General features: G+C 39.0%; 2 protein-coding genes across 2 annotated transcripts; both read left to right on the forward strand.

The window, feature by feature from the left end:
- The first annotated feature begins 4,650 nt into the window (after nt 1-4,650).
- On the forward strand, nt 4,651-5,610 carry OR56A12 (olfactory receptor family 56 subfamily A member 12). Its single transcript, XM_038568178.1, has one exon. The coding sequence runs from the start codon at nt 4,651-4,653 to the stop codon at nt 5,608-5,610; it is 960 nt and encodes a 319-aa protein (XP_038424106.1).
- Nucleotides 5,611-14,934: 9,324 nt separating this feature from the next.
- OR56A3D (olfactory receptor family 56 subfamily A member 3D) lies at nt 14,935-15,882 on the forward strand. The gene is given in 1 exon segment (NM_001388724.1): nt 14,935-15,882. A coding segment is annotated over 1 exon segment (948 nt).
- Nucleotides 15,883-16,464: the final 582 nt, after the last annotated feature.

Consider the following 16,464-nt stretch of genomic DNA (forward strand, 5'->3'; position numbering starts at 1 on the left):
GAGGCAGTTATACCAATATTAGCCAGAACACTGGGGTGGGGGTGGGAGGAAGAAGGGGGAACCTTCCTATTCAGTCCAGATTTGTGCACTTTTCCATTCCTGAGTCAGAATGGCTGAGATAGTCTGAAAATGGGGTAGTAGAGACTGTATTTTGTCTCAAGTCAGGTGGCACATGTGAGAACCTGTGCTCTGGGACCTTCCTTTTTGCCATCATCTTGCCTTTTTCGATTTTTTTGCTGGGTGATGCCAGAGATAGTAGAAAAGCAGGAAATCACCTGTAAGAGAATAATGGGGGTTGCTATAGCCAGCATGAAAAGTGCATCATCTGTAGTTTAGTTTAGGTGATTTGGGGTTTTCAAATGTACATATTGAAACATAGGGACATTAGGGCAAAGCTTCTGCGCACAAAGGCTTGAATCATTCCTATAGTCATAGGAATTCTATTTAATCTAAATAACTCAGGATATTGAGGACAGAGACCACAAGTGGGGGTCAGCGGGAGTCCAAAATAGTTCTTCAGATTCAGCTCAATCTAAAGAATTTCTACAAGCTACTGCCACCAAAAACAGAAAATTATGCACAGATCATAGAGGTATCTGTCACAGATTCATTCAGATCAATGTTGTTTAAAATGATACCTCAGAGAGATGTCTCACAAATCTGTCTGAATTTATGGAGTTAGGTGGTCCCTATCAACCCCTCCTCTCGGTCAAACAGGGCTTCCATAGGGCTATGTTGGGGCCCATCCTGCAGTCTGGGAAAAAGCTTGCCCTACAGGGTCTCGGCTTGGATCATTGCCCTTCAACTTCACTGGCTTCTTCATCCCGTCCCTACCTGGAACCAGTAGTCATTTGCGCTAGGTCCTCAGCCCAAGTGCTGTCATTGCCTAGCTCTGACTGCAATCCAAGGTTAAAACAGGAGAGGAGAAGAAGGACATAGATGGTTTCAGCTACTTTGCTTCTAGGGCTGAGTAGATAGTTCAATGCTTATTGGATGAATAGGAGATTGAAGAACATGTAAGAGAACATGCCAAAGAAGAGAGAAGAAAGGAAGAGTCAATGAGCAGAAAGAACAGATAAAAAAATCCCCTTACATTGTCCTCTGAAATATCATTCTGTGCTAGAAATAATTATCCCAAAGTTCCTCAGGAGACAAAGAAACTATGCTTCTTCCTCGTTACTTCTCCATGAGCATTCATGTCTGAATCACGAGTTCTTCCTTTAGTCTCGGTCTTCCAAAGGTCATTTCAAGATTTCCTCTATTTCCATGCAACAACACCCTAATTATATCCAAGACTACATGGAATGCTCTGGAAAAGGAAAGTTTCTTTGAGTTGGTGAGATTTGGAGCTGTGTCTTGGAAGGATTAAATGTAAAAATGTGGCAGAATAGGATGAGGGGTTGTGATGAGCAAATACAAATGACAAAACCTAAATGATGAAAGTGGGGTTTAGATGGAATATTTGGAATTTGGCAGCCTGCTGTTATACATGTTGAGGGTCATTGTGTCAAGGTCTGGGTTGAGCAGGTTGAGCTATTAATTTGTGCCTCAAACATACAAGTGAAAGTATTCAAAAAGAATGAGAGGGAAAGATAGAGTTGAATAAACATGATGCCCAGGATTTACAGAAGGTCCTTTGGTCACCAATCAAGCCTGGATGTCACCTTTCCCTTGGTTTTTATCTTCATATCTCCCAGTCTTTGTAAGACACTCAAACAAGGCAAAGGATAGCCAAGATAAGCTGACATGTGGAGTGGAGGGTATACAGTTTTGTGACAGAAAAATAAATCAAAGATTGTGCTTATGGAAATTGATTTAAAATCTTTATTGAACCCAGACTGGGTGGCTACTTAGAAGGGAAATAATAATAAGATACACAAAATAAAGGGAAAGAAAGAAGAAAATTGGACTCTGAGCAGTGGAAGCAGGAGTCAGACTGGTAAGTGTGTTTAAAAGGAGAATTTCAGATTTTTGGAAAACTGCCGAAGGATTGTATGTGCATGGGCGGTGGTGGTGAAGGTGAAAGAGGGGAACATAAAACATATAAAATAGAATGACAGTTCAGATACCCATTGCTACATCACTGTGGTAACCCAGAACGCAGGTATATTCATATATTCACGCGCTTTGGATGTAAATTTTATTTCTTCCACATCTGAACCCTACTAATTAAACTGTGTAAATATGCATAAAATCACTGAATCTCAACTTGCCATTTCAAAAGATAAATTGTTATAATGGTCAATTTATCCTACTACTTCACAGTGGTGTGAGTCACAAATGAAATAATATGTTTAAAATTCATCCCCAAATTGCCAAAGTTACTACTGAGGTATCTATTATACCAAGAGAACAACCATGGGAAAGCCATCTAAATCTCTTCTACATATGAGGAGGGAGCCATGCCTTGCTGACTCCAGCTACACAAACTCTTGCTTGGGGAGGCAGAGTATCAAAAGTGAAGAAAGGAGCCCTGGAAGGGAATGCCTCTCCTCCCTCATGTGAAAGCAAACCCCAGCTCTTAACAGGGTCTCTCTAATGAACAGAATGTAACAAGAGTCAGCTGAGCAGGACTGGAACTGCATTTGGAGAATAGAAAATCATAAAAAGAAACAAAAGTATATTTGAACCACTCCAAGAGGAAGTGTGTTTCCAAAGGGATGAAAATATTGTTCAGATCTGGGTTCACAGTTTTATTAAAACTTCCTTCCTTGCCACCCTATCCCCACTCCAATACTATTTCTCCTCCATCAGATTCTGTTGTCAAAACAATTCATTGTATCATGGCTGAGGTTTGTTTTCTTTTTATAAAATTATCATAGAATTACTCCTGAGATCCAGAGGAATCCTAGAAATTACTCCCACCCACCCACTATACAAGCAGGCAAAAGATCAATGTGATACAGTATGGGTGGATAAGATTGGGAGATATAAATTCTCTCATCAGGAATGTGATATTACAACATATCTCACTGGATGCCAAATAATTCAACAGGATGAAGCCCTAGCGTATTTAAGTATAGTTACAGGAAATAAAAAAAAGTTCCCAAACTAATATGCCATTTATATTACATAGCAAAGAATGACAAACAAGGAAGTACATAAACCTCTAAATGAAAAAGTGTGTCTATACCCACAAAATAACACCACAGAGACTTGGTACATGTACACAGATTTATCTACAATGGACATCATGATGTGAAGGATCCCAGACAACTGGACCTTGCCTTTGCCAACCTACAGCCATCTTTTGACTTTCTTTCACAATTCATGGGGACAAGAACCTAAGAATCCTTCACCCTTCATGTAAAGTAGAGGACCACTTCACTTTATTTACAATCCCTTCTCACCAGTCTATGGCCCACGTTACAGTGACTCAGCTAACCCTACCCTCTTTTCATAGTTTGGGCAAGATCCTGTCATTTGTTCTTATTATTGCTCATTGTCCCCGGAATGGGTTTTACTTCTACTTCCTGAGAGTAAGGACAGTTTCTTTTTCAATACTGTGATCCTAGCACCTAATAGAATGCCAGGGGAGGAGGTTAAGTGATAAGAGAACATGACAATATTGAACTATCCCCAGAAGCGGAGGAATATGTACCTGGATCATTACATTTAAGATGGGAAAATAAAATACAAAAGGGGATGTACAAACTTTAAAGATACACTTCAACACCCGCACACTATTTCAAGCAGAACAATCGAATTTTCACAGCAGATATGGCTCTCACATAGCTATATAGATTGCTTCTTCTCCTTTTAAGGTTGTTAAGAACCCTACAAATCTGAAAACATATAGACGGGGGTGAATATGATAATTTGGGAGGATCCACATGTCCCTCCTTAGATGACTATTTAGAGATCATGAAGACTGATAAGCTTTATTACCAGAGTATCATTTTTTAAATCTGTATTTAAAGCAATGTACTTCCAGAAAATCAGAATGGAGGTGGCATGAAGAACTAGGGACACATATCTGAGTCCTAATTTGGGCCTGGCTATGCCACTTATCTATGCATATTGTAAAGGTAAAATTGTCATGTAGTAGTCTATGTGGTCACTAAAGAATAAAAAACAGAGGGGATCCCTGGGTGGCGCAGCGGTTTGGCGCCTGCCTTTGGCCCAGGGCGCGATCCTGGAGACCTGGGATCGAGTCCCACATCGGGCTCCTGGTGCATGGAGCCTGCTTCTCCCTCTGCCTGTGTCTCTGCCTCTCTCTCTCTCTCTCTCCGTGCCTATCATAAATAAATAAAAAAATTAAAAAAAAAGAATAAAAAACAGAAAACATGTAAAACATACAAATTTGAGGACAAAACTGTCAAAAAGTAGTTTACTAATTAATTCCTACTCTTTCATTTCTGCAAAGAATATACAATCCTATTAAAAATAAACTTTGATCAAATCAAACATGTATAAACAAATCATATTTCTTCAGGCCTCTATACTGCTTAAAGTGATAGGAGTATCCCAGGAACACGGCACAAACGATAAACAGGTGGATTCACATGGGTCTGGATGACCTGCTAGAACTCACAAGTTTCAGCTCAGCAAAGCAAATGGCTCTAAATCCATGTGTCTTGAATTAATATTTCATTTGTATCCCAATTTTACAGATCACTAAAGGAAAACCGTAGAACTATTTGGCAAAATATGACAGCGCACCAAAATGGCACCATCTCCGTTGTGGTTTCAGACTTCCTCCTGAATTGTTTAGTCAGGTCTCCCAGCTGGAAGTTCTGGTTGTCCCTGCCCCTAAGCTTCCTCTTCCTCCTGGCCATGGGAGCCAATGGTGTTCTCCTGGTCACCATCCAGCTGGAGGCCTCTCTGCATGAGCCCATGTACTACCTGCTCAGCATCCTCTCTCTGCTGGACATCGTCCTCTGCCTGACTGTTATACCCAAGGTCCTGGCCATCTTCTGGTTTGATCTCAGGTCCATCAGCTTCTCTGCCTGCTTCATTCAGATGTACATCATGAATTGCTTCCTTGGCATGGAGTCTTGCACATTCATGGTCATGGCCTATGACCGCTATGTGGCCATCTGCCACCCACTGAGGTACTCTTCCATCATCACTGATCAATTTGTAGCTAGGGCTGCTATGTTTATTTTGGCGAGGAATGCACTTCTTACTATGTTCATTCCTATCCTCTCTGCCCAGCTCCATTATTGTGGAAAAAATATAATTGAGAACTGTATCTGTGCCAACCTCTCTGTGTCCAAGCTCTCCTGTGATAATGTTTTCCTTAACAAAATATACCAGTTTATTGTGGCCTGGACTCTTCTGGGCTCTGACCTGGTCCTCATCTTCCTCTCGTATCTCTTCATCCTAAAAACTGTTCTTAGACTGAAGGCAAAAGGGGCAGCTGCCAAAGCTCTGAGTACATGCGGCTCTCACTTCATTCTCATCCTCTTCTTTAGCACCATCCTGCTGGTTTTGGTTTTTACCCACATTGCCAAAAAAAAAGTTTCCCCTGATATTCCCATCTTACTTAATGTCCTACACCATGTAATTCCTGCAGCTCTCAATCCCATTGTCTATGGGATACGAACCCAGGAGATTAAAGAGGGAATTAGGAAATTACTGAGGAGGGTAACAGAGAGATTCAAGTAATTTTGTTCTAGCTTGACTTCTCTCAACCACCAATACGCAAAATCACTACTGGAAGGCAGGGACTTGGAGATAAAATTACAGTCCTAATCCTTTCTCTGGACATGCCTGAAGATATGAACTGTATGGTTTCCCTCTTACTTCCCCCAGCCATGATGCTGAAGACTGTGCATCACACCTCCTTGTATGCTCCTGATTAAATCCCTTTTAGGGTCAGTGATAGAAAATAAATACTAATTTAAAGATGTGTGGCTGATAGTAAGCATCCGTATTTACTGACAGTGCATTGACTTTAGAAAAGTAAAATGAGATTAAAAAGCAACTGTTAAAAAATATTGACAGTAACCATTATGCTTTAGTCTTTCCCTCAGGCATTCAAACATATTTACTGAAAGTTACGGTATGTACAGCACAGAACTAGAAAATGAGACTATAACATACATAAATCTTGATCCCATTACTCAAAAAGGCCTGGTGGAAAACCCAAAAACATGTAAAATCAATGTAGAAGGGTTAGATTAAAACTCATCAATAAACCCAGAGGAGGGAGGAATTTGTTTGTATAGGTGGGATTCCTTGCATATCTGATCTCCTCTTTCAGTCCCTCAGTCAGGACTGCCTCCCTAACAGCTTCTCAAACACATGAACCACTGTCTCTGGGACTTTTTTGCTTGTTGTTCCTCTGACCACAAAGCCCCTTCCCTCCTTGGGTCTCCCTGTCCACAGTATTTTAAAATAACATCCAATAATATTCTCCCAAAGCACAAATGATGCCTTAATGTCTTCTCTGTTTCCTTGTTCTGCCTTAATCATATCTCCTGATAGTGCATTTTGCTCATTTGTTTAGTCAGCCCTACATTTACTAAAATTTAAGGGGCAGAAGGGCAAGAACTTTTTCCTGATGTGTTCATTGTTGTATTTCCAGTGTCCAAACAGTGCTAGGTACAGTAGAGACCATAAATACTTGTGAAATCAATGTCTGAATACAAGTTGAATAAATTATTAAATGTAAAAAAAAATATTAAATGTATGCTAGTTACTAGGAATATAATTCATACACTATCCTTGTCCTCTGAGTTTTTACATTAAACATCAAACGTGAAGGATATCATATTTCATGCAAAATTCCATGGTCTGAGGACTGTATAAAATATTGCTGAGGGGCAGATGAGAGCTTAGAGGTAAGACCAGAACTACATTTTTACTCACTTTGGTTTGAATACATACGAGAAATCTAAGTGATAGTGTAAACAATTCCACTGACAGGTTTAACACTCAAATAAGATGTATACTTAGCACTGGGTGTTATTCTATATGTTGGCAAATTGAACACCAATAAAAAATAAATTTATAAAAAAAGATGTATACTTAGGAATTGACTACATGTCATTATAAAACCAATGAGAAAACAAATCAAATAAATAAGATCTTTAAAAAAGAGAGACTAAATTAAGTATGACACAGATTTCTTATCAAAAACAATGCAAGCAAGAAAACATAGAGCAATATCTCAAAAGATTAAAAGAGAAAAAATTTTAAGAATTTATTTATTTATTCATGAGAGATAGAAAGGCAGAGACACAGGGAGATGGAGAAGCAGTCTCCAAGCAGGAAGCCCCATATGGGACTCAATCCCAGGACTCCAGGATCACATCCCTAGCAGAAGGCAGACTCTTAAACTGCTGAGCCACACAAGTATCCCATGAGAAAAAAAATTAAGTTACAATTCTATTCCCTACAAATGCTTTCCAAAAACAGGCATATGTTTTTAATATACAAAAGTTGAAATAATTTTCACCAATATACTCATACTACAAAAATGTTTGAAAGAAGAAGGAAAATTATCTAATGTAAATACAGATGTACAGAAAGGTATAAAGACTATCAGAATTTGTTGTATGTGGGTAAATTGTAAGATTTTAAAATTATTTATAGTTATTTAAAAATTATTGTCTATAACAAAAAATAACAATGTGTTTTGTGGTTTATAAGATGTGCGACAATAATAGCACAAAACAGAAAAGAAGAAATGGAACTACATCATGGCAAATCTTTACATTATATATGAAAATATGTGTTACCACTTGAAGGTAAACTCTTAATAGTTAGAGATCATACTATAATCTTGAAGGCAAGCCCCCAAAATATTATAGTTAAAACTCAAAAGAAAAAAATAAGATAAAATGGAATTTTCAAAATATATTCACAGTTCTTCTGGTCTCTATTCCATTGAGTTCTGCTCGAATCTTTATTAACTCTCTTCTTCTGCTGGGTGTAGGATCTATTTGCTGTTTTTTCTCTAGCTCCTTTAGGTGTAAGTTTAGCTTTTGTATTTGAGTTCTTTCCAGTTTTTGGATGGATGTTTGTATTGCGATGTATTTCCCCCTCAGGACTGCTTTTGCTGTATCCCAAAGATTTTGAATGGTTGTATCTTCATTCTCATTAGTTTCCATGAATCTTTTTAATTCTTCCTTAATTTCCTGGTTGACCCTTTCATCTTTTAGCAGGATGGTCCTTAACTTCCACGTGTTTGAAATCCTTCCAAACTGCTTCTTATGATTTAGTTCTAATTTCAAGGCATTATGGTCTAAGAGTATGCAGGGGACCATTAGATAAAGGGCTAGTTTCCAGGATCTATAAAGAACTTATTCAATTCAACAGCAAAGAAACAAACAATCCAATCATGTAATGGGAAAAAGACATGAAGAGAAATCTCACAGAAGAAGACATAGACATGGCCAACAAGCACATGAGAAAATGTTCCACATCACTTGCCATCAGGGAAATACAAATCAAAACCATAATGAGGTACCACCTCACCAGTGAGAATGGGGAAAATTAACAAGGCAGGAAACCACAAACATTGGAGAGGATGCGGAGAAAGGGGAACCCTCCTGCACTGTTGGTGGGAATGTGAACTGGTGAAGCCACTCTGGAAAAGTGTGTGGAGGTTCCTCAAAGAGTTAAAAATAGATCTGCCCTACGACCCAGCAATTGCACTGCTGGGGATTTACCCCAAAGATACAGATGCAGTGAAACGCCGGGACACCTGCACCCCGATGTTTCTAGCAGCAATGTCCACAATAGCCAAACTGTGGAAGGAGCCTCGGTGTCCATCGAAAGATGAATGGATAAAGAAGCTGTGGTCTATGTATACAATGGAATATTACTCAGCCATTAGAAATGACAAATACCCACCATTTGCTTCGACGTGGATAGAACTGGAGGGTATTATGCTGAGTGAAGTAAGTCAATCGGAGAAGGACAAACATTATGTGTTCTCATTCATTTGGGGAATATAAATAATAGTGAAAGGGAATAGAAGGGAAGGGAGAAGAAATGGGTAGGAAATATCAGAAAGGGAGACAGAACATAAAGACTCCTAACTCTGGGAAAGGACCTAAGGGTGGTGGAAGGCGAGGAGGGCGGGGGGTGGGGGTGAATGGGTGCCGGGCACTGAGGGGGGCACTTGACGGGATGAGCACTGGGTGTTATTCTGTATGTTGGAAAATTGAACACCAATAAAAAATAGATTTATTATTAAAAAAATAAAAAATTAAAAAATAAAATTAAAAAAATTCTAATTAAAAATAATAAAATACAAAAAATAAAATAAAATACTAATTTATATACATCTAGGTTTTTATTTTTAAAAAAAAACATAGCATTAATGATGTAAGGAATGTGAAAATAAATAAACTTAAGGAAGTTCTAGGGGGATTTTTAAAAATATTTTGGATAGAAATTTGATAACTCCTAGTGAAAAACAAATTTTGTATGTTATAACTGAAAAAATCCTCCACTGAAAAAAATCCTCCACATATACCATTTTAAGTCTATAAAGAGAAGCATACAAGGATATTGACAGCGTTATTTTCAGTAACAATTATAGGTCACTTGAGTGTTGACTACTTACATAAAGAGGGATACAATGGAATATTACTCAGCCATTAGAAACGACAAATACCCACCATTTGCTTTGACGTGGATGGTATTGGAGGGTATTATGCTGAGTGAAGTAAGTCAATCGGAGAAGGACAAACATTGTATGTTCTCATTCATTTGGAGAATATAAATAATAGTGAAAGGGAATATAAGGGAAGGGAGAAGAAATGTGTGGGAAATATCAGAAAGGGAGACAGAAGATAAAGACTCCTAACTCTGGGAAATGAACTAGGGGTGATGGAAGGGGAGGAGGGCGGGGGATGGGAGTGAATGGGTGACTGGCACTGAAGGGGGCACCTGACGGGATGAGCACTGGGTGTTATTCTGTGTGTTGGCAAGTTGAACACCAATAAAAAATAAATTTATTATAAAAAAGAAGAGGGAAATGTACAATTGGAATTGTACATTGTACATTGTAGGAATTGAACAATGGTAAAAAAAATGAAGTGGACTTTCACAAAACAATATGGAGAGATGTTTAAGATGTAGTGTTGAGTGCAAACAAAGAATAACATCAGATGAGGTGCCTAGGTGATTCAATCAGTTAAGTATCTGAATCTTGAGTTCAGTTCAGGTCATGATCTCAGGGTTTCTCTCTCCCTCTGCTCCTCCTGCCCCCCAATGTGCTCACTCTTTCTCTAAATACAAAACAAAACAAAAACCATCAGATTTACAAAACAAGAATATTTGTATAAATTGAATATCCAAGCTCTTCCCCATAAGCACACTACCTCAATAACCATACTTAAGATTAATTAGAAAGACATAATTTAAAATTCTGCATTTTTACTTTTGTGAAGAAAGCAGAAATAGGAGTGATATTGAGATACACAGAAGAAAGAGAAGTAAAACTACAGCAAAAGAAGCACTTTCTTTTTTTATAATAAATTTATTTTTTATTGGTGTTCAATTTACCAACATACAGAATAACACCCAGTGCTCATCCCGTCAGGTGCCCCCCTCAGTGCCAGTCACCCATTCACCCCCACCCCCGCCCTCCTCCCCTTCCACCACCCCTAGTTCATTTCCCAGAGTTAGGAGTCTTTATCTTCTGTCTCCCTTTCTGATATTTCCCACACATTTCTTCTCCCTTCCCTTATATTCCCTTTCACTATTATTTATATTCCCCAAATGAATGAGAACATATAATGTTTGTCCTTCTCCGACTGACTTACTTCACTCAGCATAATACCCTCCAGTTCCATCCACGTTGAAGCAAATGGTGGGTATTTGTCGTTTCTAATGGCTGAGTAATATTCCATTGTATACATAAACCACATCTTCTTTATCCATTCATCTTTCGATGGACACCGAGGCTCCTTCCACAGTTTGGCTATTGTGGACATTGCTGATATAAACATTGGGGTGCAGGTGTCTCAGTGTCTCATTGCATCTGAATCTTTGGGGTAAATCCCCAACAGTAAAAGAAGCACTTTCAAGAGACAGATGATGATGGCACACCATAGGAAATATATTCAATGGTATTGTAATAGCTTTGTATGGTGACAGATGGTAGCTTTGGGGTGACCATGGCATAATGTACAGACTTGATGAAACACTATGTTACACACCTGAAACTAATGGAACATTTTGTGTCAACTACACTCAAAAAAAAATAATGAAAATAAATAACTGACGATGCTTGCTCCTATTACTTGAGGGGTGTGAATAATTCACATAAAATTCAAAACGAGGGATCCCTGGGTGGCGCAGCGGTTTAGCGCCTGCCTTTGGCCCAGGGCACGATCCTGGAGACCTGGGATCGAGTCCCACATCAGGCTCCCGGTGCATGGAGCCTGCTTCTCCCTCTGCCTGTGTCTCTGCCTCTCTCTCTCTCTCTCTCTCTGTGTGACTATCATAAATAAATAAAAATTTTTAAAAAAAATTCAAAACGAAAGTAAAAAATAAAGGAAAAATCGTGTTTTCTAATATTCTGTTGTATATACATCCCATTTAAAACATCTCTTGTTAGAGAATAAAATTTCTGTGAAATTTCTCTCTGAAAAGCACTTTACATTTCCTCCAGGATATTTTTTAAGGTTCTCTTGCATTATTATTATGATGCCATCATAAAAGTCACAGTAAGTTAACATCAATCCTCTCAATAGCATAATTTTGGAGGTATATATCTAACAATTATGTGAAGGAAGCCCATGAGAACTTCTGAATGAGCTTATTGGACCTGTGGAAGGCACTGAGCATGCAAATGCAAAGGAGCATGAACATGGATGGATGGATGGATGGATGGATGGATGGATGGATGCATGCATGCATGCATGTAACACCCCTACATCCAGAAGACTGCCTACAGAACATACAATCAATTTGGGGCTGGATTAACTCCTCACTTTTAGAGAGAAAGAAAATTATTTTCTTCTTATACCTGCCTGTCTGTCTGTCCCAGGAGGATCTTTTGGCCTCAAATAATTAGGGATGGGAAATTCACAGAGGACAAAGTCCCTGAGGCTCTGTAGTTATAACTACCTTAGATACTTCAGGAACTAACCAGAATCCCAGTATCAGTGGACCCCATGCTCCACATTCTCTGTAGGTAAGTCTGCTTACAGGGTACCTGAGAGGCAACTATACCAATATTAGCCAGAACTTGGGAGGCAGGGGAGAGGGACCTTTCTCTTCAGTCAGATCTGTGCTCCATTTCATTCCTGAGTCAGTACTGATGAAATTAGCCTGAAAATGGGATAATAGAGATGGCATCCTGACTCATGTCAGAAGGCCATGTAAGAACTTGTGCTCTGAGACTTTACTTTTGCCATCCTCTTGCCTTTTAGGATCTTTTGCTCAGTGGTGCCAAAAATGCAGAGAAGCAGGAATTTGTCCATAGGAGATTAATAAGCAGAGGGGGCTGGGGAAGTATACTATGTGTGGACATCAGACTAGGTTTTCATCTCTGAAAATGAAAATTTGCTAGCTTTAGAGCAAAGAATATGCCCACAAATGTTTTAATCATGGCACAGGAATTAAATATAATCTATATAGCTTCAGAAATTGAAGGCCTAGAGCCCAATTGAGGGTCAACGACAGTCAGAAAGTAATTCCTCAGATTTCAGCTCAATCTAAATAATTTCTACAAACTACTGTCACCAAAAATAGAAAATTATGCACAGATCATAGGATCAAAGAGATATCTATGACTGATTTGTTCAGATTAATGTCTGAAAAAATACTGAGAGAGATGTCTCACAATTGTGTCTGTATTTATGGAGATAGGTGGTCCTTAACAATCCCTCCTCTTCTTCAAACAGAGCTTCCATAGTGCTATGTTGGGGTCCATCCTGAAGCCTGAGAAAAAAGCTTGCTCTGCAGGGTCTCTGCTTGGATCATTGCCCTTCAACTTCACTGGCTTCTTCATCCTGTCCCTACCTGGAACCAGTAGTCATTTGCTCTGGTTCCTCAGCCTAAGTGCTGTCATGCCTAGCTCTGACTGCAATCCAAGGTTAAAACAGGAGAGGGGAAGAAGGACATAGATGGTCTCAGCTACTTTGTTTCTAGGGCTGAGTAGATAGTTCAATGCTTATTGGATGAGTTGTAGATTGAAGAACATGTAAGAGAACATTCCAAAGAAAATAGGAGAAAAGAAGAGTCAGCGAGTAGAAAGTACAGATAAAATAGTCCCTTTACATTGTCCTCAGAAGTCTCATTCTGGTGCTAGAAATAATTATCCCAAAGTTCTTCAGAAGACAAAGAAAATCTGCCTCTTCCTCTATACTTCTCCATGAGCATTTCTGTCTGAATTACCATTTCTTCCATGTGGCTGTACCCTTCAATGGTCATTTCAAGTTTTTCCCTCTTTCTATTCAATGAATCCCTAATTCTTTCCAAGAATACTCTGACATCCCTGAAGATGAAAATCTTCTTGGAAATGGTAAGATTTGGTGTTCTGACTTGTAAGAGCCAAATGTCAAACTTTTACAGAGAGTAGGAACAAAAGATGCAATCAGTAAAGATCAAATGACAAAACCTAAATGATGAAAGCAGTTTAAGGGAGTATTTTCATTTGGTGGCTTGAGGATGTACATGCTGTGGGTCATTGTAGCAAGGTCTGAGCTGAGCAAGAAGTATTACTTTATCCTTCAAACTTATAAGTAAATGTATCTAATGAGAAAAAAATAACAGATAGGCAGAGTTCAATGAACATAGTGCCCAAGACAGGAGAAAGTTTTTGGTCAACAACTCAAGACTAGCTTTATTTGTCCACGGGTTTTTGTCTTCATGACTTCCTGCAATTCCAGTATCTCCCATGCCTTGTGGGCCACTCTACCAAGGCAAAGCATAAAACTACTAGACAAAAGAAGCTGGATCATTATACTGAGGATATGATATAAAGAAAAACAGAAAGCGGATGAAAACTTTAAAGGTAGTCTTCATCACCCACACACTATTACAAATAAAACAAACAACTTCATCTTCTTCCATGACAGGTCTCACTCTCACATACCTATGGGCAATTACTTATGCTCCTTTTAATATTGTTTCTTCCAGAAGTTAAGAATCCTACAATATGCAAATGTATAGGGGAAGGAGCAATTATTTGCCAGGATCCATACCTACCTAATTAAAATTTTTAGACAAAATGAAAATTAAATAACTTTATTTTCAGGATATCATTTTTTAAAAAACATTTTATTATTTACTCATGAGAGACACAGAAAGAGAGAGAGAGAGAGAGAGAGAGAGAGAGGCAAAGACACAGGCAGAGGGAGAAGCAGGCTCCATGCAGGGAGCCTGATGTGGGACTCAATCCAGGGACTCCAGGATCATGCCCTGGGCTGAAGGCAGGTGCTAAACCACTGAGCCACCCAGGGATTCCCAGGGTATCATTTTTTTAAATGCAATTAAATCAAACTCCATTTGAAAACTCAGAATAGAGGTAGAATGGGGAACTAGGAACATTTATCTGAGTCCCTATTTGTGCCTGGTTCTACTACTTATCTGTGCATATTGTTACAGTTAAATGATCACATGGTGGCCTATGTGGACATTAAAAAAAGGAAGAACCTTATAAGGACAAATTTAGAGACTAACCTGTCACAAAGAAGTTCTGAAGCAATTTTTTCCCTTCTTTATACATTCTGCAAGAACATAATAGTTCCATTAAAAATAAATCTTGAACTAATCAAAAATGTATAAATAAACCATCTTTCCTAAGTCCTCTATACTATTTAAAGTGATAGGAATGTCCTAGTAGCAGACCACAAAGAATAAACAGATGAATTCACATGGGTCTGGATGACCTGCTAGAACTAACAAGTTTCACCCAGATGAAGCAAATTGTTGTAAAGTCATGTGTCTTCAGTCACTAGCTAATTTTTATCCTAATTTTACAGATCATAAAAAGAACGCTGTAGAAATATTTGGCAAAATATGACAGCACATCCAAATGGTACAATCTCCATTGAGGTTTCAGACTTCCTCCTGAATTGTTTTGTCAGGTCTCCCAGCTGGAAGCTCTGGTTGTCCCTGCCCCTAAGCTTCCTCTTCCTCCTGGCCATGGGGGCGAATAGTGTTCTCTTGGTCACCATCCAGCTAGAGGCCTCTCTTCATGAGCCCATGTACTACCTGCTGAGCCTCCTCTCCCTGTTAGACATTGTTGTCTGCCTCACTGTCATCCCCAAGGTCCTGGCCATCTTCTGGTTTGACCTCAAGTCCATCAACTTCTATGCCTGCTTTATCCAGATGTACATCATGAATTGCTTCCTTTCCATGGAGTCTTGCACATTCATGGTCATGGCCTATGACCGCTATGTGGCCATCTGCCACCCACTGAGGTACCCATCCATCATCACAGAACAATTTGTAGCTAAGGCTGCTGCCTTTATTTTGGCCAGAAATGGGATTTTAACAGTGCCTATCCCAATTCTATCATCCCGACTCAATTATTGTGGGAGAAATGTCATTGAGAATTGCATCTGTGCCAATATGTCTGTCTCCAAACTCTCCTGTGATGATGTCACCATCAATCGCCTTTACCAGTTTGCTGTAGGATGGACACTGCTAGGATCTGACCTCATCCTCATCTTCCTCTCCTACAGCCTCATACTGCGAGCTGTGCTGGGACTCAAGGCAGAGGGTGCTATGGCCAAGGCCCTGAGCACATGTGGTTCTCATTTCATCCTTATCCTCTTCTTCAGCACCATCCTTCTGGTCTTCGTGCTCACTCTTGTGGTGAAGAAGAAAGTCTCCCCTGATGTGCCAGTCTTGCTCAATATCCTCCATCATGTCATCTTCTCAGCCCTCAACCCCATTGTTTATGGAGTGCGAACTCAGGAGATCAAGCAAGGAATCCAGAGATTACTGAAGAAAGGATGGTAGTAAGGACAACTGGATCTCTGCATTCATAATATAGGATGAGCTTTTAATCAATAATTGGTGAATAGACTGAAATTCAAATCTGTGAGTTGAAATTTACACTGGGTAAATTGGATATTGTGTCTTCATTAATAAAACTTAAGTTATATTATAGTTCCCTTTTCTCTAACTTTTCCTATAACAACATCATTGACCCCTTTTGCTTTTCCCATACATATTATCTTATTTTAACAAAATACTGGGGTCCTTGGGGCAGGTTTTAAGGTGAGAAATTAAGGGTTTGTAATACACAGCTGTGAATATGCTATGCCTTTACAATCATGAATATGTATTTGAGGAAATTTTTGGGTAGAGTTGTGTAATGTGTAATCCCTTCTTATTCTCATTTTCATAGAAGGAAGCTTATAGGAGACAAAGACATGGAAGTAAAATTTCAGTCCTAAATGATAGAGTGTTACTATTCATCTGTAATTGGTTCTGCAAATGGGCAGTTATTTGAAATAAGCATTGCAAGAGGAGAGGGGTTTTGCATGGATTTCTCATTCATCCAACAATAAGTAATGAATTTCATTATATTTGAGAGAC

This window comes from Canis lupus, chromosome 21 (assembly GCF_011100685.1).
Source record: "Canis lupus familiaris isolate Mischka breed German Shepherd chromosome 21, alternate assembly UU_Cfam_GSD_1.0, whole genome shotgun sequence".
NCBI lineage: Eukaryota > Metazoa > Chordata > Mammalia > Carnivora > Canidae > Canis > Canis lupus.

Bases quoted from the DNA above. Each gene is read 5' to 3' on its own strand.
- OR56A12 (XM_038568178.1), top strand. From the start codon at position 4,651: ATGACAGCGCACCAAAATGGCACCATCTCCGTTGTGGTTTCAGACTTC.